The 22,654-nt window shown below is 47.8% G+C and overlaps 1 protein-coding gene across 1 annotated transcript in view; it reads left to right on the top strand.

The window, feature by feature from the left end:
* Nucleotides 1–2,625: 2,625 nt before the first annotated feature.
* EBF2 (EBF transcription factor 2) overlaps nt 2,626–22,654 on the top strand; it is a 190,650-nt gene continuing 170,621 nt past the window's right edge. Inside the window, exons 1-6 of the mRNA XM_059393196.1 lie at nt 2,626–3,297; nt 5,774–5,930; nt 6,945–7,008; nt 7,305–7,360; nt 7,850–7,923; nt 14,043–14,111. Of these exons, the coding sequence (XP_059249179.1) occupies nt 3,167–3,297; nt 5,774–5,930; nt 6,945–7,008; nt 7,305–7,360; nt 7,850–7,923; nt 14,043–14,111 (551 nt within the window). The 5' untranslated portion in view covers nt 2,626–3,166. The remainder of the gene's footprint in view (nt 3,298–5,773; nt 5,931–6,944; nt 7,009–7,304; nt 7,361–7,849; nt 7,924–14,042; nt 14,112–22,654) is intronic.

Here is a 22,654-nt window from a genome sequence, read left to right as displayed (position 1 = left end):
CCCTCCTTCCGTGCTAGCCCAGGAACTTCATCTCCGCCCAGAGGGAACTTGGACGCCCGCGGCTCGCAGCCGGTGGGCCCGCGGCAGTACAGGGCTGTTTGCCCGGAGCTCCCCAAGCCGCTCAGTGAGGGCGCCCCTAGCGCAACCGGCTCGGGAGTGGAGGGTGGTGAGGTGCAGCTCCCACTCTTCCCAGGTCAAAGTTCCGGGGTCTCGGCTCTCCCAGGCTACCTCCTTGCTGGGCACGGCGGCGGCAGAACTTCTCTCTGGGAGGTGGGGTGGGGGCGCCCGCGCTGCGCGGCCGTCTGGTTTGGGGCGGGCGGCAGTGAGCCGGTAGAAAGGACCAATTCATTCGCTTCCTGAGGGGCATAATTTGGGTGGCAGCTGTTGCGGGAGAGAAGAGCCAGCGTCCTCGACCCTGGCTCTGCCCTTTAACCCCAGCTACTCCGGACCTGAGGGCCAGGCTGTCCCGCCAGGCTCAGGTCCACGGTTGCCTTGCGGTCCCTCGGACTTCGCTCGGTACCTCTCTAGGGCAGCGTGGAGGTGCAGCAGATCAGAGGCCCCTTGAAAAAAAATCTCCGGGCTCATGAACACATCTTGAAGAACTCAAGGGCTGTTCCACACTCTCCGCCGCCACCAGAGGCATGGGCTCCGCTTGGCACAGACCGCAGATGAGAATGGGGTGGGTGGTTTAGGTTCAGAGAGATTTAAAAGAGAGCGGGCCAGGGTAGAAGACTCTTGAGAGCTTAGTGTTTGCACGGACCGAAATATCCATAAAGCCTGCCTATAATAGAAAATTGCCAGATTGAAACAGAGTAGAAATTTCAATCCTACAAATTTCTCTCCCACCCTCCTTCCTTCTATGGACAACTCCTATCTTTATTTTTACAACAGTCCCGTGCCATATTCTGGCCCCCAGTCTTTTTTCATTGCTCCATTTTGTCCAACAGGACCAAGCCGGAGCCCTGGGGTCTCAGTGCCACAATCAGCACAACCCAGAGGCGGGGGTTTCACCTTCTCCGCCCCCTAAATTAACTACCCCATCCCTGGATTTGTACATAAAGGGTTCGCTCACCCTCCCCCATCTCCTCCTCTTTGGTTTTCAAGTGAATATCTGTAATAGAGACCTGCGCATCCTGAGCGCGATCCGCGGGCGCAGTCTAGGGTTGCGGTTTGCCCCTGGGGTAGAGGAGAGGCGCAGACCGGTCCCTCTCTCAAGAGAGCAGCATTTTCTGAAAGTGCGAGCTTCCAGTCCGCTCTGGCAAAGGAGTTGCAAGGCGCTGTGTCCTCTAGCGGCAAACTCTCGCAGTTCATTTCTGAGCGCTCTCCTACACCTAAGGGATCTGGTCGAGAGTCAATTCACGCTCAAATTTGAGTCCTAAAAGGGGGGAAAGTCTCCTGAATGTAATCCAGGCTTTAGCCAAGGCCCTCTCAGTAATGAAGCCGGGAGGCTCGGGCGCAGTCGCTCGAACTGTGGAACAGCTGATTTGTCTCCTCCATGGCAGATGGTCTTTGAGCACAGATTTGCATTCATTGTCTTCAAATCTGTTTTCGCGCTGGTGTTCTAGATTTCAGCAGCAGATCTACGCGCAGATCAGAATACAAAAGGAGAAGCAAGAAAATAACACCCAGCCAGGAGGATTTTTAATAGGCACCCCGAGCTGCCCGGCATAGTTAAAAAGCCGTCTAGGGTTTCAGCTGTTTGGCTGAGCCGCCGCCGCCTCCCGGCCACCAGCCCGTGAGCAGCAACGCGGCGACCGCGCGCGGTGGGCAGAGTTTCCGCGATTTCCCCGATGCTTCCCTGCGGCTCCTCTGCTGGCTTCCCGGGGCTTTGGGAACTGGAGTGGGGTGGAATGGGGAGCTCCCGGGACAACGCCGGGAAGCTCTAGCGCTCAGCGAACCACGAGCTGTCAGCAAGCTCTCATCTGCACGGGTGCGACTCTGGCTCGTGTCTGCCCGGGGGTATTTTCCTTAGCTCCTTGACCGTTTTCCGTGACACTCTATTTATTTGAATAGCACTTGAGCCTCGCTTGTCCCCCACCCTGCGGCTTTCATTCATACATCCTCCTCTCTCAACAACTTGTAAACCGCACACAAAATCTGAGTGTCACCACGAAACTCCGGGAGACTTGGGGAGAGCCATTCAGGGCACTGGGTTGCTTTGGGGAACGTTTGCACAAAACATAAGTACTTGTGGTCACACTCTCCGCTTCTTCACAAACATGCACACAGATTCAAGTCCCGAGAATAAGAATGAATATGCCTCCCCGCAGGCTACAAAAATTTGCATCTAGTGGCGCGATCCACGGAAGCTTCTCGCTCCCGCGGCCAGACTGAGCCGGCACATCCCAACCTGCAGGGCCCGACTACTCGGCTTGATTTGGGGGCCCCAGCCCACGCACGCACACGGGGTTCGGAGAAGGACGCAGCGTCCACAGCTTTCTGTCCCCTTTCACCTCCCGGACTCCCAGCAACGCCGAGCGTGGCGCGCGCCGCCGGAGGACGTCGGCCCGGCCTGCCCAGCGCCGGCCAATCCCGAGCGTCCATGCAAATGAGGCTCCTTATCGGGCCGCGGCTCCGCCTCCCGCGGTTGCGGCCGTGGTAACCCATTCATGGGGCCCGCGCAAGGCTGCAGCCCGGTTCCGCGGTGCTCGCAGCCACCGCCTCCTCTCCGCTCCGGGTCTTTCCCTTCCTTTTACAACTGATCCTGTTGGGGATTTTTTTTTTTTTTTCTAAATTCGAGCGGTGGGGAGGAGGAGCAGGGAGGGGGGACCAGGAGGAAGGGGAGCGATTAGGCAGCCATCAATCTCCTCCTGTTTCTCCCAGAACAGGTGATGCTTCTAAATTGTGATCACTTTCTGGAGGCAGCGCTGCAGCTGGAAGGATGCGAGCGACCTAGGACGGAGGCCCTGAGGCGGCAGATCTGAACTTGCGCAGGATAAATAGCAAACTTTAACTACATCAGCCCGCACCTCACGCGCGGAGCAAAGGACGGGTTATCTCTTTTTACCGCCCCCTCCCCCCCAAGAGAGACTCAAACTTCGGCTCTTGATCCCCTTTCTTGGATTGCTCTGGAGGAGACGTTTTGGTGTTTGGTGACAGCATTGGGAACAGTAGGGACAGTGTTGTAACTCGTATTTTTAAAGCAACAGTAGACCAGACTTTTTAAATGTTTGGGATTCAAGATACTTTAGGAAGAGGACCAGCTCTGAAAGAGAAGTCGCTGGGTGCCGAGATGGATTCGGTCAGGTCCTGGGTCCGGAATGTCGGCGTGGTGGACGCCAATGTCGCGGCGCAGAGGTAATGATACGGCCTCACCATTATTATGTTCTTAAAGTCTTTTCTTCGTTCCCTTTCTCGCTCTCACCGTCTGTCTGTCTGTGTGCCCCCTCTGTCTCCCCCCATCTGTCGTCCTGGCCCTGCGCGCTGGAGCTGGACTTGGGGCAAGCAGGTCGCTGCAATTAGGGGGACACTTACCCCGCAGCCAACACTCGAGTTTCCGAACTGCCTAGGTCGTTTGTGTTTCTCCCCCACTCCTTCCCCACAGACCACTCTTTGGGAAGAAAAATAACAAAGTGGCATCCAACGCCTTGCGGCTCAGCCCTTAGTCCAGCGATGCGGGCCCAGCCGGGAGCTGAGTGCGAGGACGCGAGCTGGCAGCGGCGGCCGCCGGAGAGCCGGGCTTCCCGGCGCCTCCCGGGTTTCGCCACGCCGCTCGCAAGCGCCTCTCCTCCCGCATCTTGCCGGGTGATTCCTGAAGGCCGGAAGCCCCGCGGCCAGATGGCGGCGGCGACGCGAGGAGTGGGAGAGGCCGGAGCCGCTGCCGGGAAGGCAAAGCGGCCGGGAGCTCCGAGGCGGGGGCAGGCTGGAGGTCCAGGCGCAGAGATAAAACAGTGGACCAGACCTAAGGAAGAGGGGGGTGAGGGGAGACAAGAGATTAAAAAGGGAAGAGGAAGGAATAACAGTAGAAAGAGCTGCAGAAGACGAAGAAAGGCGAGGAGAGGAGACCGGCGGCAAACGCAGCCTTTAGTTTTGCTAGTTACTGAAGTTGACTTTGTTTCTAAGAGTCCGCGTGCTGAGATAGTAAACGCCTTGTCTAGGGTGCCACCCCACGAAGACATTCTGGTCCCTTTCCCTCATCACCACTACTGAGCTGGGATTTATGGTTTCTGCGTCCTTGCCTTCGAAAGACAGCCTTCCTCCCACAAACCCCAAAGAGCCTACGAACTTCTTCCCACGACTCCAGCCTTCCTATCCTCTCCCCTGGCCATCTCCCTCTAAGTCCTGACATCACTCAGAGAAATGCCTCCTTTCCCAGACAGGCCACATCTCCAGGTGTCCCGGGTAGAGCGAACCAGCCGCCATCCTCCGAGGAGAGGAGACCCGGGCGGCCGCAGCTCTCTCCCTTCTCCAGGAGCCCGGGGCGCTGCCATCCCCCCACCCCCACCCCAGGCAGACGGCACAAGGCAGAGACGCCTTTCCGCCGAGGTCTGGGGTCTCTTAGAGCTTCCGCCGAGGGAAATCAGGCAGCTTCGCAGACCCGCCTCCGAAGCGCATTTCCTTAGCCAAGCACCTTAAAGACACCTCCCCTACTTTCCTCCTTTACCCGGATCAAATAATTGTTAAACTTGTAATACGCAGCCCGAGTGACGGACTCTAGCCAGAATTCTACGCCATTCAGAAGAGTGAAAGTGCTCGCGCCCTGGGGTAGGAGGCCCAGAGATCCCAGCGCCGCGGGGCAGCCCTGGCCATCTGCGCGCTTGCCTGGGCCCCGAGACTTCTGTTAAATGTGATCTGGCGGCTAGTTTGTCCCCGGCCGCGACAGGTCTGCAGGGAGGTGTGTGCACACATTCAAAACGCTCGAGGGCGCCTCCCGGGTCCTCCAACTTGGGTTTCGAGGTCAGCGGGTTTGGCTGTCCCCGCCAGGAGATGCAGCTTAAGCAGGGATCCCCCTGGCCCCAGGCGAGGACACTCTCCGCCTCTTAATAACATTTTGCCTTCTCCAAGCGCAGCAGTTCTGGGGGCGGGGTCCCTAGTATCACTTCGTCCGCAGTGGCCCGCAATCCTTGGTCCTGGGGGATTCCACTCTGCCACTGTCCGGGGAGCAACTTTTCGGAAGAGCGAGGGAAGCGGGAGGAGAGGCCTCTCCCGGTAGGTTGAGGCTTGGGCTCTGGGTTTTCTGCCCGGTCCCAGGGGGTTCCCCACCCACCAAATTTTGGGAGAGAGCAAGGAAGGCGTAGTGACCGGTAGCAATAGGTCAGTTAGCTCCAATGAAGATGAAGGAAAAGGGTCGCTTCTTCAAAAGTAAGGAGGCATTTATTGCTCTGATCCCAGGGGCCTAGTTCCAAATCGTGATCCAGCTAGGGGCTTTACCTGAGAGTGAGGATAGGGACGGCCCTATGGGGATAGGACTCGGGCTGCCACCTCTGGGGTTGTTTGGGACATTGGTCCGCATTGGGGATCTTTCGGTCTCCAGTAAAGGCCAGACTGTGAGCTGCAGAGCGCTGGGATGCCCCGGAGGTTGGAACAGCCCGTGGTGGCGGTGTACAGGACGGTGGTCCCCTTAAGCCGACCCCTGTGCCCACTGCAATTACTCGAAAGCATTCCCTTTTCTTACATTCAATTGCAAAAAGGTCTGAGGGGCCCAGAACTCTGGACCGGGGACCAGAACCCTTGACAACCCCACTCCCCGTGGTATTTGTGTGGGCACGTTGGTAATGTGGTGTCTTTCTCTCCTTCCCTCTGTCTGGTGTCCCCCGTGTCTCTTCCTGCTCAGCGGAGTCGCCCTGTCTCGGGCCCACTTTGAGAAGCAGCCTCCCTCCAACTTGAGGAAATCCAACTTCTTTCACTTCGTTCTGGCGCTCTATGACAGGCAGGGGCAGCCGGTGGAGATTGAGCGCACAGCCTTCGTTGATTTTGTGGAGAACGACAAAGTAAGCGAGGTCCCCCTCTTCTCCTTACGGCCTGATAACTACCTCCTTGCACAATACTAAAGATTCCATCTGTCATTCAAGACACCTTTCCACTCATATCATCAGGAATGATAAATCCAGGCTTCTGGCCCCAGCCTCTGAGTCAGTCAATTTCGGGTACCTCCTCACTGCGGGGGTGCTGGCGGCTGTATGAACCCAGCCTCTGGGTCATTAGCAGAGCCTGCGCATGGACTGACCATGGAGCAAATCCCCCTTCAAACCAGAGCATGTCCTTTTCCGGGGTTATTCTATTTTATACACACCTGCCAGCGCCCGCAGAGTGGAGACCTAGAGCCCAGTCTTGACCCGCCTTCCCTATTTTGAGCCCACTTTTCCATTCTCGCTCCCCTGTGCAGTGTCCACGCTGACCCAGGCTTGAGTTTGGGGGCTGGATTCGATCTCTGATGAAATGGACATGTGACAAAAGGAAAGTCTTTTGCCCTCTCTGGGCCTGTGGAGCTTTAGGGCAGAAGCTTCCTGAGGTCCCCCTCGAATTTGGGCCCTGGTCCCTGAGCTTGGGGCCCCAGAAGCTCCAGTCTTGACGGGATAGAGCCAAATGCTGCCATTGCCAATGGACAGGTCCCTGCATCTTTCTGCCAAGGGAAGCCTTGGGACTCCTTAAGGAGGGACAGAGACCCATTGGGTTGGAAGGGGCCGGTTTAAAGGCATCCTTGGTGGGGTGTCCTATTGTCAGCTCCTGGGGGGCTTCGTCACACTTCTGAGGACATTTTTAAGGGGGAGAGACAGAGGGGTGGCCCAGGGTCAAGTGGCCAGAGCCATAGCAAGTTTCAGAGGTTGGCCCAGGGCAGACGCTAGTGCCCTTTGACCTGGGGCTGGGCAGGGGGTTGTTCAAAGCTGAGGAGTGAGCGGCAGGAAAGGCGGTGGGAAGCCGTACAGGGCGAGCTCTCTAGTTTTTCCTTCACTGCGTGGGGGGTGCTGGAAGGCAAGGGACTCGAACATTGCCTGTCTTTTCAGGAACAAGGCAACGAGAAGACCAACAACGGCACCCACTATAAGTTACAGCTCCTCTACAGCAATGGTAAGCACATAGCGTTGGCGGTGCCTGCTCATTTCTCTTGCTAGGAGGGCGACTGACCACGTCGCAGTCGCTTGCAGTCAGCCTCCAGACAGGGGAACGCAGGGCTGCAGGAGGCTCAGGCAGGGCCAGAGGCAAGTGCGTCGTCTTTGCTCCCAGGACGGCATAGCCCAAGTGCTTGCGGGAATTGGGGAGCCCGGGGCTGCTGCCTGGACTTCCATCCCCCGGAGCAGGGACTGGTTTGGGTGCTGCCAGCGGCTCCGTGGCCCTTACCTCTTGCCCCCACCCCTCCCCCACAGGCGTCCGCACGGAGCAGGACCTATACGTCAGGCTCATCGACTCAGTCACCAAGCAGGTGAGCCGGCACCGGTCTCCTTTACTCTCGGGCACCCCTGACCCCCCAGCACCGCACCTCCCCCCCCACCCCTACCCCCCACGATTGCCTGGGTCGGACTTCACATGCCTCTCCACATCAACTAGCACCTTGTCCAACCTGGAGAGCCATTTTTTCCCATTCTCCCCACCGTGTCCTCTTTCTTTCTGGTTGGGGTTGGGGATAGGAGAGCAAAGGGGTGAAGAGAGGAAGCAATTGGTGGGAGATCCCATCCTCCCAAACGTTCCCTTTTGCAGGAAATATGTCCTCACTAGGGCAAACTTCTCTATTATTCTTTCGCTTGAATTAATCAGGCCACAGCTCAGGTTCTGTGCTAACTCCTAATGAAGTAGTGGGCAGAGGGGAAACATCAGTTCTGTGCTCGTTCTGAAGTCCCCTTTCCTTTGTCTCTCCATGGCCCTCCTGTGTTCTCTTCCTGCTTCCCCACAAACTCCCCACACTCCTTTGCAGCCCATAGCTTACGAGGGACAAAATAAGAATCCAGAAATGTGCCGCGTTCTCCTGACCCATGAAGTGATGTGCAGGTAAGTGTCTCTTTTTCCTGCGGGCTTTGCTGGAAAGTGGGACAGGTGAGCCGCGCTGGCCGGCTTGGCTTGCGTGCCTCCCAGCCATTGACTTTCAGGAGTGGTGGCTCCAAGGGATGGAGGCCTTACCCCGGGGGGCTGATCTGCCAGAACTACCCCCTTAAAGGCCAGATTCTTAGAGCATATCCCTTAGGACTCCAAAAGGAAACTAAGAACCACTCAGGATTTTAAAGCCCGCCGTCTCAGGAGTTTCCTCCGTTATGAGGAATGTCTCTGTTGTCCCGAGGTCAGTGGCAGCGCAGGGAGGGGCCGGGCAGCTCCAGGCCAAGTTTGGGGTTGCAGACTTTGGGACTCTACCCGAGGTCCGCATGGCTAGGTTCCAGCCTGTTCTGCACGCTCCTGGTAGATTTCCAGGAGGGGCTACTTGTGGAGTATGGAGTCAAAGCACTGGAACAGACTTGCAGGCTGGGAGAGGAACTACCCGAGGGTGAATCCCCCCAACCCCAACCACAGTGGCACATTTCTGTGATGCCGAAGGGTTTCCTTCCTCCGGGGATGTCGCTTCTCCAAAGATTTCCCTTGTCAGGGGAGTTTCTGAGGTCAGGAGAAACTACTGGAGAGAAAAAGCAGTCCCGTTGACCACTAGTGGGAGAGGCGGGGAGACGACCTCATTACAGGGGTCCAGAGCAACAGTTGGATTCCGAGCATCAAGTTGTGAGCGGTGTAGTCTCCAGATCCCTGCATTTTCCCCCATCTTCTTTCCGGAGACCAATCGTTCCATTTAAGTCCCTTCTTCTGCTTGACTAGAGAAGAGAATTAAAAATTAGAAGAAATTCATCCACACACTTAATTATCCATCCTTTGAACAAACTTTTGAGTACTGGGGACCCACCACAGCAAAAGAGAAACAGAAACTCTGGAAAGAGGTGGCTATTTGACTATAAACATTTAAATGTCAAGGTCATACACGTTTTTCTTCCTCCCAAATCTCGGATTGAAGAGAAAAGCCTGTTCTTCCTTACTCTGCTGTTGTCCCAGTGAACGTCCACCAGCTCCAGACTTGCTAGTTTTGGATAATTGCGGGCCATCTGATTTAGTTTGGACTGTTTTATGGGCAGCTCCCAGCTGCCTGGACTCCCTCCCAACCCAGTCAGAAAGAAACCATAACAATCAGCCATGTTTGTTTTGGTTTTGACCAAGTATTAGAAAAACAAACTTTGCCAAATGCAAAGTTCAATTCTGCCCATGGCCTCAGCGGAGGGGAATGGCGTTTCCCTGCCTGAGTAGCTGGGAGAGGCCATGGGTAATGGAGTGAGCAGATAGCCACTCCATTATCCCAGGGTCCCTGATAGATTCCTTCAAAAAGGAAATGCAATTCCAAGAAGAGCTTGCATGTAATACCTGAGATTAAATGGAACACTTTGATTTGGTTGGGTAATTGAAGGACTTTTTTTTTTTTTTATCCCTCTTTATACTTTTAAATGTCTTTGTTTGGAGAGATTATCTTCTTAAAAGAAAGGAAAACAAACCCCCAAACTGACCCATTGTCTGACAAATTATACCTATCACTTTAAATAACACTCGCACGCCCCATCCAACTGTAGTTAAGGCTGACATTTTTATTTTTAAGCCCAATCAAATCCTCCTCATTTTATGCTGTTTAAGTAACAGCATCAATTTTTAAAGCCTCTAGTTTAGTCTGCATTAGTAACACAATATAAAAATTTAATGTACTGTAACTTCTCTGCGTCTGAGACCTGGGAAGACGTTCTGTGATTTTCTTCCCCAAACTAGAATTTAAAACAAATATTAATTATGGATAAATAAATGATCCATTGGATGAGTACTGTGTATGGGGTGTGTGTGTGTTGTGTGTGTGTGTGTTTTGTGTGTGTGTGTGTGTGTGTGTTTTGGGAGCTAGTTGGGGTGATGGCAAATATTGGATGTAATCAGAGGGGAAGATCTCAATTTGTCAGTTAGAGCTGGTTGATTGTCCAGTAAGTGAAAAAAGTTCCTTCTCCCACATTTTAGGGGCCAGGGAGAGCAGCCAGTGATTGAAGGATGAATCAGATGAGCTGTTCTGAGGGGTTATTTCCTACTCTTCGTTCCCTTTGGTCTTGGGCATACCTGAAAATTTCCTTGAATGGTTTTATGTTCTGTAATCCTTAGGAAAAGAAAAAAAAAAGCTCATAAATTGGCATTGAGCTTTCAGAGAGAACAAAATAAATCTCTTTAGGAATAACTTTTTCTCCCTTCCCCAGTTGTCTCTGCTCCTCTCTTCCCTGCTTTAGTTCATTTTGCCAATTATTAGCAAGGAGAGATCTAGTTGTTATGTTGCTGCCAGCCAGCCCTGTGCCCTCAATGCTCAGAGGGTTAAAAGATATTATAATTTGAACAGAAGTCGTCTCAAGGCCTACAGCTGGCTAATAACAGAGCTGTATTGAGCGCGAGCAAACCCCACAGCTGTGACTTTTCGCCACAAGGCGCAGGCTAGACAGGGTCCTAATCAGATGGGCCAGCCGGGCAGTGGGGCCAGTGTCTTTACCGGCCAGATGGTGTGAATTTAGACACTTTTGTTATGCAATCGCAGGGAGGAGTTGGGGAGAAGAAAACAAAACAAAAGCCACCATGCTGTGCGCTTATTTGAGTTTGAAATTAGAGACAGATTTTTGAAAGTTGAGGCTTGAATTTTAAAAACGATTTTGGAGGGGAAAGGGCACATTCACTTGTCTTGAACAGGAGTTTGACTGACTGGACACCCTGTGTCCAAGGCTGGGGCTTTTTTTCTTCTTCAGCCATCCTTTGGCCCCCTTTCTTCTTCCTTTTGGAAAAATGCAGGTAAGATTCAGGATTGGGATGCGATTTTCCATATTCCCCCAGCCTCATCACCAACTTGGTTTATTTTTTCTCTTTCCCTCTCTAGAGACTCTGTGAGCTGGGGAGGACCAGAGAATCCTGTAGCATTTGAGGGAAAAGGTTGAGAGTGTTTCAGGGAAAAGGTTCTCTGAGTTAAGAATTAGAATAAAATAAATCAAACACGGCCAAACTGCGGAGTGGAGGACCAACCTGCATTTTCACTCATTAGGGAGAAAAAGCCCTTCTGAGCCTCGCTGTGGTAGTTAGGAACACAATCAACGTAGTGCCAAGTTCAGTTTCCTCTTCTCTTTGTTTATTTTCCCCCTTCCTTTCCTATTTTACAGTCTTGAAATCTTCTGATTTAAAGAAACACCGGGAACATCAGCCCTAGAGCATTGCTTGTTAGAAGATAACCCTATAAAGCCTTTTCACTAAAGTAGCTGAACCTGAAGTTGGTTGCACAGGCTTTGTCTCTACGGCAAAGGGAGAGGAGAATGGAGTTTGTTGTCTGAGTAATTCAGGGCCCCAGTCCTTCTCATCCACCAAACACATATCTGATCCCAGGACGATTGTTTGCAGACGGGGGTTCATGAATGTCTTCTACTTTCCACTTCCCCTTGCTTATGTTAATATTACTGGCATGAGGATGGAATGTCATTTAAGAAACCAGATTTAAACAAAAAAGTAACTAAGACATCTTAATGAGAACTTTTTTTTTTTTTTTAATAAAGAAAGGAAAAGAAGTAGTTTTGCCTCACCCCGAGAAATTTTGAGAGGGCTCAGATGGAGCACATGCAGTCCATTCCTATTATTTTTATTCCTTTACTATTATAGCCTGGACCAAGTAAGTATCTCCTACATCTCTTCTGTGCTATTAACATTAGAGATTGTACTTAAATGGAACATGGAAGATTGAGTCCAAAGGTTTCTCTGCATTTTTCCTTGAATATCATTTCCTTCCTCTATGAGAGGCACCAGGCTTACATTTTTATCTGTTTTTCTATTCCTTCGGAGAAAATCCCCATGGAAAGCAGCTGAATTCAGCTCAGCAATTCTGCAAACTTACTCAGCCTCTTCAGAATCATTCCTTCTCAAACTAAACAGATTGGCACAACCTGACAGTCTGTGCTCTTGTAATTAAATTGTACTGGTGTCGCACACATATTTGGGTTAGATTGACATACTACTGATGTCAAAGGGGAGTCTAGCTAGAAGGTCTTTAGGTAACAAGCATGCCTGGGCTTCTGAAATCGTGCTGCTAAGAAAAAAAAGCTTTGCCTGAGCTACAGAGGTATTCTGCTGACATCAGCAACAGAAGTAGGGAGAGGTGGGTGAGGGGAGTGGTTGGTGGTAGGGAGTCGGGAAGAGAGACAAGGGCTTTGGGAGGTGGGAAGGCAGCTGGCCAGCATTTTTATTGGTGTTAATCTTGGGATGCATTGAAATTTTAAAAGTTAAGACCCAATATAATTTCAAAGGCAAAATAGTATTTCAGAAAGTCCCCAGTGGCAAGCTCTGGTATTTAAGAACATTGAGACAGTTTTTCTTTTACTTCCTTCTAATTTGATTAAATTTCTTAAAACCTCCTAGCGCTCATTTGGTGAAACTTGTTTAGCACTTCTCCAGTCTATCTTGCTCTTGGAGAAAGGTAGAGTAAGTTGCCAGGTAATCCCACACACCCTTGTAGGAGTGACCTTGAAAAGTTTTACAAAGACTTCTTTATTTGTTTGTTTGTTTTTTTTAATTCTGTGGAGGACCAGAGAAGGCAAGTGGACTGGAGGGAGCCACAAAGCAAACTGTGTTTGGACTGGTGGTAGGTCTCAGAGTCCCTGTTGCCTTGTGGTCTCGCTCTTTGCCTTGTTTTGTCATCACTTCCAAAGAGGTCTTGGGGATCTCACTGCCTCACTGCTTCCGAAACAAAGAAGGGCCTCTGGAGATAATCTAGTCCAGTACTTTAATTTTATATATAAGGTTGGCAAAGCCCAGAGGGATTAAACAGATTTGACTACCTTCTCTCAGCTGCTTGGTGACAGTGTCTATGGGACGCCAGAGCCCTGATTCTCACTTCAGCCATCTTTCCATTGTGTTGCTTTGCTCTCAAACTTAAACAGATTGTAGGAAGGGCAGTGCTGACATCTAGTTTGCTTATTTCCTGATAGTTATGAGGCATAGTCTCCGACCAGTGTGGATGGTCATTTTTTTTTTTTCTATGCAATGTCAAGGCCATGTTCTTAAGCAACCCTGTTGATGGTAGACCAGGTGCTTGAATGAGCCAAGAGGTATTTGGAAGCCTGAGGTCTGGTGGCAGTGGGCAGCCTCAAGGGGGGGTGATTTTCCAGTGCTTCCCCACCACCCAGTCTCCTTTGCTTTTGTCACATCTGTCTAGGTCCTTCTTAAAGACACCTTTGGATCGGAGCGTTTTGCTCACGGCTTAGGTCTGACAGAGTCCTTCCTGTCTGCTGTAGTTGCTGTATGGCTTCTTCTTTTCTTTCTCTCTCCCAGATAATTCCACAAGCCTTTCTCCAGCATCTACCAGGTATCCAGCACTTTGCTAGGTGGAAGTCTTGGGAGGTAGCAGCTTCAGGATGGGACTTACACAGGAAGTCCCAATTCTGTTCTTGACGTTGGTGGATATCATGGGAAAGATCATTTTAGTTCTCTCTACCTCATTTTGTGTCTCTCTGCCTCATTTTCTCCCAATTTTACAATGTACATCATGGTTCTGGTCTTCCTCCTTCATCTTTAGAAAATGAGAGAAATGGATAAATAACTAAATGTTCATAAAGTATACTGAGTTCTCTGGAAAGATATTATTATTATACACATAAGGTTGATAAAGCCAGGCAGCTACTCGGGGTCTATTTTATGCCTTCTCCTTTCCCTTCTTTCTTCAAATATTTATTAAGACACACAGATCTAAAAGACACAATCATAAAATCAGTCCACATGGAACTGGAAGTGACCTTATAAATTAAAAAATCCAACGCCCGTGGTTCAGAATACAGGTATGGCTCCTGGGAAAGTTGTGATTTGCTGAAAATTACCCAGTTATAAGCCATAGAGTGAGAATTTGAGAGAGTATCTCTGAGCTTAGGGTTCAGTGTTGTGTTTAAACATAGCCATAAATCCTGAGCTCAAGCAACTGAATGCTAAGAGGTTATCTAGGACATAATCACTTTTGTGAATGTTTCTACATTGTATGCTCATTGTATTTTGTTGATTTTAACAAATTTCTTTTATTCTCTTGGTTCCTTCCCAATCTACAGTCGATGTTGTGAGAAGAAAAGTTGTGGGAACAGAAATGAGACTCCTTCAGACCCCGTCATCATCGACAGGTAGGGGGAGAAAGCGATTGAAGCGATTATTCCTGGTTTCTTTCCTTTATGAATCTCAACGCTGAGTACCAATTGCTTGGGATTTGCCATAAGGTTGGTTTCATGTCTTCAAGGCAAAGCCAGTCCAACATGTGTTTTCTTGTTCTGGTTGACCTTTCTTGGAAGAAGTCAGAACCTTCTTTTCTGAACCCGTGTCTCTAAATCTATGATGGGATTCTTTTCCAGGTGCACTGATGTCAACCTAATAAGGAGTATGTGGATGGTAAAGGATTCCTGCTCTCCTATCTGGCAGAGCTGGGTCTCAGTAAGTTTCTTGGGAGAGGCAGTGTACCCCAAGTTAAGCGGCAACTCCTTTATTATTCTCGGTGATTGCTGTTGGGTTTGAAGACTATCAGTTTAGATTACAGTTTAGGGGATTGTGACAAGCTCTCTCTTGCGCTGAGGGAGATTCTGTTTTACCACAGAGCATTGCATTTTGGGTCTTATGTTATATTCAGAGTGGGAAAGATTCTCTGGGACAAGATGCTAATTCATTGAAATGTGATTTAGGCATCCTCAGCTGTCTGTTTTTGTGATTGGAAACAGAACTTACAAACCAATGAAGAAATACCAAATTAACTTCCAGCAATCATGTAATTTTTAAGAAATCCCCTATTCCCACCCCTAATTTTTTCTCTTTCGTTAAAAAACAGAATAATTCCCTATTGCTTCTTTCTTTGGGTTTTCATGTTTCTAGCCAGGTCCTGAAATGGATTGGAGAGACCACAGTCTCCAAAGTTGTTATTCCAATATTCCAATGAATTCTCAGCTGGGAGAATGGAACCTCTGGCATTCTTCCCAGAAAGCCAGCTTGGTTTCTTTGTGGAAAGTATAGCATAGCCCTAGGAATGAGGAGCCTGGAATACTGATCCTGTCCTCACTCCTGACCTTGGACAAAGCACTCAGCATCTCTGCTCTTCAGTGGTATGACCGAAGGGTACTGTCTGCCACTCTAGGTTTCAGGAGGCTCCAGAAGTATCTACCTATGGCAGTTTTGCAGTCTTCTCTGAGATGCTTAGAAGAGGATAATAACCAAATGTCAAATGTTTGTTGGTTGTAGGAGTACTTTTGCCATCATAGGAGTTTCAGGTGAGACTCATTTTAGGGAGCTGCTTGGAATTTCCTTTTTGGTTTTGGTTTCTCTTTTTTTTCTGAAAGTGCATGGAAGCTCCCAATGGAAGAGTTGTGAGAACTCTTTGGGGTCAGCCATCTTCCTCATTTGACAGATGGAAACTGGCCCAAGAATGCTGATATGACTTGCCTATGATTGCACAGCTGAGTGGAATAAAGCTGGTCCTAGAACACAGCCATCCGTCCTTCTTGGCTCATGTTCCCTTTGCTGCCACAGCCTCCTTCTCCTGGCACTGTCTGTCTTGACTTATGTGACTTGGATGTGTTGATTGCACATGGCCCCATTTCCCAACATTCCAGGATGCCCTAAGGATCCCTGGGGGGAAATATGAAGCCTATGAGAACAAGCTAGATGCAGACCCTGTCCCTCCTGGCATGCACACTGACCTCACCAATCATCTCTCCTTCACACACTTTTGCTCCCTTTCAAGATGCTCCTCCAACCTCATGACAAGTACCTCTTTTCTTGTGGTGAATAACCCACAAACCAGCTTTAGAAATGGTTGCAAACATATAAATGCTGAGCTGCACCTTACATCTCATCAGCACACATCCTGAAGACTCCTCATGGAGCCGTTCTTGCATTAAGAAACCCAAGGAGCCTGCACCTGAGGATAAAGCCAAACATATTTACATTTTCATCCTATGTGAACACATTACATGTACAAGAGAAAGTAGTCTTTTATCTACATCTCTGTGTAGAGTCTCCACAGAGAGAAGAGTTTCAAATTAGGTGCTTTCATTGTTTGTGCTAGAATGCCTTGCATTCTTCTCAGAAGGTGGACATTGTATTTTGGCTGCATGTGATAGAGCTTTATGTGGCAATGGCATTTATTTTTTACTATCATTTGCAGAGCAAAACAGCCCAGTGATGTCTCTGCATCACTTGAAATATGTATTACTTTTGAAATGTTACTCATCTACACATGGAGACATAAATATCCAAGAGTACAGGTAAATTGGCCATCATCAGGTGTTTCAAGAACCCATTTTATGATAAACAGATGCATTTGTTCTGTCTTACTCACTGTCAGGCTTTTGTTTGATGACATTGTTCCTTCTGGTTTTATTATTGCTCCTGGATATCTTTGTGACTTACCTTTGCCTTCTTCCCTTCATTGTGGAAGTAACAGGAGCTAGAGTCAGGTTTCCATTTGTTGGAAGTGAGAGGGGTGGTTTGTGTCATTCAGGGGTTTGGTTGAGTTGTGCGTTCACTCCCTGTGTTCAACGTCTGCCAATTAGAGATGTTGAGATTCCCCCATGAGCACCAAACGGGTGCAAAGTAGTCTATTTCGGATTTCCTCTGAGTAAATATAGAACTCTCATCTTTGCCCTTGTTCCTATAATGCCAACTAATTATCTCCTCCCCCTGCTCACTCAGTCTAACCAGATGCAGTTAATTTACACTGTCTCTCTTTGAGTTTTCTCACACAACAGGCACGCTCCACTCTGGCTCCAGGGAAGCCTGTTTATTCCCTTGGAATTGTGCATGTTCAGAGAAAGGAATGGGGAGCTCAAGGGTGGTTCCCAAAGTTTTCACCACAAAGGACCCCTTCTGTTGTTTCCCTTGGCTAACCCAGCATTTTAAGATTTTGTCTGCTAAACTGCAGTTAGCAAGTAATCATTCAGTTGTAATTCCATTTTTATTAATCAAAGACATACAGCAGAATGGGAAGGAAAACCTCATTCCAGAAATGTCCGTGATCTCATCAATGGCCAATGAGAAGTTTTGACTGGGATGAGGCAACCAGTGTTAGCACACTGAGTCCGTAGACTTCCAGCTCAAACACAAAACAACTTGACTTTTTACTTAGCCCATGTGACCACATCCTGGGCAGATACTCAGTTTCCAATAGGCTGCTTGAAGTGTGAAAAATAGCTTTTACTACTCTGTGGCTCCTTCACTGAGAGTCATTGGATTTATAAAAGGACATCACCCATTAGAGATTTGGTTCTTCGTTTCCTAAAACTTAGCCCCAGACCAGGATTTTTTGTTTTTTCGTTTGTTTTTTTTCTACTAAATTATTCCCTGCCCTGATTTCTCTAGAAGCTTATCTGTCTTTTCAGCATGCTTTTGTGAATTCCTGGGCAGCCACACCCCTCTCCAAAAGGCCAGGCCAACACACGGCTCAGCAGGACTTGCTGCTGAATCATGGACCCCCAGCAGAGCCTTCCTTCTGTGTACAAATGTGTGCATATGTAGAGTGGCAATGGGTTTATCAGCTTTTAGTGTAAAAATCCAAAGTTCCTATTGGAAAGGAAAACAAAACAAAACAAAACAGCAGAGCAGAACAAAACAAAACCAACAATGAAACCATAATCCTTACTTGGGTCTTCAGCCTTAATCTTGTTTATAAAGATCTGTGTGTGGTAAATAAAAATTAAAAGCCTCAAGCCTGATTTGTATTTTGTGGTCTCAGAGCTAATCCAACCTTATTTATTCTGGGCTGTATTCTTCTCAGACTCTCTTCTCTGTCTGGAAGCCTGTTCTGAATATCTACTGAAACTCTGGGGTTCTTAGGATAATCTGGTGCTCCATGGGAAGAGTGTTTTAGGGACAGGTTCACCACTGTAGGTGAGTGAAAAAGAATCCTTACTCTTCCAGTTCTTACAGCCCCATCAAAAGTCAGATGGATGGCGAGGGCAAGAGTTCTTTTTGAGTCTTTGTAGGTTGTCCCTGCCCCTGTGTATAGTGGTGTGATATTTTCTCTTCAAAGGGCACATCAACCTATGTTTCACATCCTAAATATCCCAGCTTTTGGTCTTGGGACATTGGTCTCCACATTTCCAAACTCCGTTTCCAGGAGTGCCGTTTTCTGTGTTGATGTATTTCTGTTTATTTTCTTTTTCAAGAAGCCAGACAAACAACAAAATGAACCTCATTCGAAAGGTTGACTTGAAAAGATCTGGCATATAGGTATGCACAAGGGGGTTTTCCTGATGTTATCTTCCTTTATTTTTAAATTAAAAAAAATTTTTTTTTAAGATTTTATTTATTTATTTGACAGACAGAGACCACAAGTAGGCAGAGAGGCAACAGAGAGAGAGAGAGAGAGAGAGGAGGAAGCATGCTCCCTGCTGAGGAGAGAGCCCTATGTGGGGCTCGATCCCAGGACCCTGGGATTGTGACCTGAGCCAAAGGCAGAGGCTTTAACTCACTGAGCCACCCAAGCGCCCCCACCTTTTTTTAAAATAAGCTTTTCGTTGTGGAAAAATACACTCAACCGAAAATTGACCTTCTTAACCATTTTTAAGCATGCAGCTAAGTGGTTTAGGTTCATGCACATTGTTGTGCAGTGAGTGCCACCATGCCTCTACAGAACTCTTGTATCTTACAAAACTAAACCTCTGTCCCCATTGAGCACTAACTGTCCACTCTCCCCCACCTCCAGCCCCTGACAGCCCCCATTCCACTTTCTGTCTCTGTGAGTTTAACTACTTTGGGGACCTCACATAAGCAAAGTCATACTGTATTTGTCCTTTTGTGACTGGCTTATTTCACTTAGCCTAATGTCCTGAAGCTTCGCTCATGTTGTACCATGTGTCAAAAGTTGCCTTCCTTTCTAAAGCTGAATAATACTCCATTCTGAATATATCATGTTTGTTTATCTACTCATCGGTCGATGGACACTTGGGTTCCTCCAGTCTTTGAGCTATTTGTGAACAATGCTGCTACGAACATTGGTGTACAAGTATCTCTTTGATTCTTTGTTTTCCCTTCTTTTGGATATATATATCCAGAAGTGGAATTGCTGGGCCATATGATAATTTGAGGAATGACCAAACCGTTTCCATAGCAGCTACCTCATTTTATGTTCCCACCAACCATGCACAAAGGGCCCAATTTCTTCACATCCCCACATAACGGGACATTTTCTTTCTTTCAAGATTATATTTATTTATTTATTTATGTGTTTATTTATTTGTGTATTTATGTATTTGAGAGGGAGAGGGCGCAAGGGCATGTGTGTGGGAACAGGGGGAAGAGCAGAGGGAGGGAGAAGGAGGGAAAGAATCTCAAGCAGACTCCCTGCTGAGCCCAGAGCCTGACACAGGGCTTGATCCCACAACCCTGAGATCATGACCTGAACTGAAACCAAGAGTTGGATGCTGAACTGACCCAGCCACCCAGGCACCGCTTTTTTTTTTTTTTTTTTTTTTTTTTTTTAAATAGTTATAATCCCAAGTTTTTCTCCTATTGTCATCTTGATAGGCATCTTCACCTGGTGCTTTCCCCTCTGGTTCAGGCTTCCTGTTTGCTCTTTCTCTGCCACTTGGTAAATCCTTTTCTTGCCTCTTTCTACCTCATCAACTGCCTTGTTCCATTGGAGTGCATGCTTAGATCCTCCTTCCTTTGGCCCATACTTGTTATTCCACTCTTCAGTGTATCGCTTAACTCCAGCAAAGTATCATTTGTGGGATGGGAACTTCCAGAGAACAACTGTGGGGGGTAAAGCCCTTACTGACCTTCCATGCATGCTAGAGGGTATTGCATTCAACCTGAACACTAGAATTTTTTGTTAATTTATCATATGAACTCCACATTAATCTCTCTTTGATTTATGGTGAAGATTCAGCTTCGAACCTCACTATTTCCTCTAGCGTAGAAGCAGTATTTGGATGGTAGTTGGAGTTGAGTTCTTGCTGAGATTTATGTCCACAAAGCCAAGAGGGTTCCTGCTGTCTTAGGCCACTCAGGCTGGTTTTCAATCTGTGACCACTCCCTCCCTTTCTCTGGAAATGGACAAGCCTGATACATCAGTAGACATACCTCCTGAACAAAGACTTCTGTCTCCGAGAAGGTTGGGTAAGACCAGTGCTCAACATTTAATTGGCACTTACTGGATGATGGGCATGTGCTAAGCAGTTGTGCTCGTTAAATAATCTTCTTAATAATCTTCAATGGTTGATAAAAGTTTCAATTATATGGAGGAAAAAATGAGTCTTAAAGGAATTGGAGAACTTAGCCAAGGTCACAGGCTAGTTTCAGTGGTGAAATTAGAGTGTAGTTAATGGGTAGAAGTTCCAGAGAAAAAGACTTTTGTCTAAAGGAAGGAAAAACTTCCAGAATTCAGAGCTGTGTAAGAGTGGAAAAACCTGGGACTATGGTCTGGAGGCACTCTTGATGGGATCTTAGAGAAGGGGTCTGTTTTTTGGGAAGTGGTGGGCACTGCTGGCTTCTGAAGTGCCATTTAACTTTGAGGTTGTACAAGTCACATTCATGTGTGACAGGTTTGATGGAATATCAGTCCTCAGTCCCCATGGCAGAAAGGCAGCACTGTATAGCTAGATATGGCCTTGGACTAGGAATAGGATGCCTGCTTCTGGCCCCAGATCATTCACTAACTGGCTGTCTAATATTACAGAGGTCACAAGTTGCTCTTTGGGTCTCAGTTTCCCCATCTGTAAAAAGAAGTGCATTGGATTAATGGATGACCTTCACATTACCTTCCAGCTCTGAATTCTCTGATTGTAGCTGAGGGCCCAGGTTTGGGGCCTGAATGCTAATTCAGCAGCCTTGCTCATCAATAATTTACGGGAGCTATTAATGTGCGCCTTCCATGCCCAGTCTCCCCATCTCTGGTGTGGGGAAGCCCAGTGCTATGAAAAGTCTACAAAAACCTGGCCCTGGGCTATTTTTTTTTTTAAGCGAAAATTCCATTTTCTCAGAGAGGGTGTAGATTTTCTTACTAAAAAACACAGATTATCTTCCTAAAGTGAATGCATCATTCTTTCTTGTTCTTTGTCCTTTGTTGTCTAGTAAAACCTTTGCTAGTGTCTTGGCCATTTTAGGGGGACACAGATAGAAGGGACTCTTCCACTTGCTGGTGTAGAAAAAAACATGCCTTTTGGTTGAAACACATCATGGGATGACAGCCTGGACCAAGTGGTAAATAAGAAATGAAATTTCCTTTGAGAAAATCCCTCTCTTCCTGCTGATTAAAGAGATGGCACAGAAGAGTTATGAAGTTTACTTCTGTTCTTGGGTTAGTGTTTAAGAGTTATCCTTATTCTATTCGATGGACCAGCCTTCTTAGACTTGCAGAACTTTAAGATTTGGCACAGATGAGCTCAATCATCTGTGCATCAGGTCACTCCATCATTCATTCATTGAGGATATATTTCTGTTGTTCAACTAGTTAGCAAATTATTTGTGAACTCCTGGCACTAAAAGACCGTCAGAGAATATAACTGCCATGGTTCCTGTTCTCATGGAACTGACAGCTTAAACAGTCACACATTTATTTACCAACTGTGAAAAGTACAGGGAAGACTAGGTGAATGGCTGGCAGGTAAGTTCTAACTTTCTAGTCCCATCATTTCTTTCCTCATGAATCAAAACGGAATCAAAATCTGTTTCATCAAGCAGACCTTGAATATGTCCTCCCTCCCTTTGCACATACCAGCTCTACCTGGAGTACCCACCCCAAACTCCGTCGGTTTAAATCCTGTCCATTTTTTAAGACCTGCTTCAGATTCTGCCTCCTCAAAGATTTCAGTTCTTGGGGCGCCTGGGTGGCTCAGTGGGTTAAAGCCTCTGCCTTCGGCTCAGGTCATGATCCCAGGGTCCTGGAATCAAGCCCCACATCAGGCTCTCTGCTCAGCGGGAAGCCTGCTTTTTCCTCTCTCTCTCTGCCTGCCTCTTTGCCTACTTGTGATCTCTGTCTATTAAATAAATAAATAAAATCTTACCCACCCCCCAAAAAAGATATCAGTTCTTATAGCCAGAGTCTTCTCACGTGACCTTTGACACCTGTGCTTCCTCTTGTTAGGATGTATAGATATGATCATTTCTTAAATCTATTTGGGTTTGCCTGACATTTGCAAGCATATTGTAATTCTTGGATGCCAGATGCCATGTGTCACTTAAGTCTATCTTTTTTTTTTTTTTTTTTTTTTTTTTTTAGTTTTATGATGGTGCTGATAACACTGCCTTTCTCAATGAGTTGTGGTATTAAAAACATTAGTGTGTGTAAGGTGACTGGTGACTACCACAGTACATAACAGAAGAGATGCTAAAAAAAAAGTCATGTCAATTATTACCTTGTATCTTCCACAGTGTCTATCAAGTGGCTTGGATACTACAGTCACTCAGTAAATATTGGCAGACTAATCTGTGACTGCCAAGCCTTGAAGAGTTTGGATGACAGAGTCCTTTGCCAATTCATATAGGACCTTTCCTGTAACTAGTTGTATTTGACTGTTGCTTAGCAGTCTTACCCCCAGTGGCAGACAGGTAAAAAACAATGCCAGGAACAGATATCTAGGGTTGTGAGGCAGAATGAATCACTCAATAAATGTTTATCAAGGGTCTCTTATATTATAGACTTTGAAAGGTGCTCTTAGGGATAAGAACATTGAATACGAAGCTG

The sequence above is a fragment of the Mustela nigripes genome, chromosome 1, assembly GCF_022355385.1.
Source record: "Mustela nigripes isolate SB6536 chromosome 1, MUSNIG.SB6536, whole genome shotgun sequence".
NCBI lineage: Eukaryota > Metazoa > Chordata > Mammalia > Carnivora > Mustelidae > Mustela > Mustela nigripes.
Note: the sequence above shows the minus strand (reverse complement) of the source record. Positions and strands in the feature narration are given on the sequence as shown.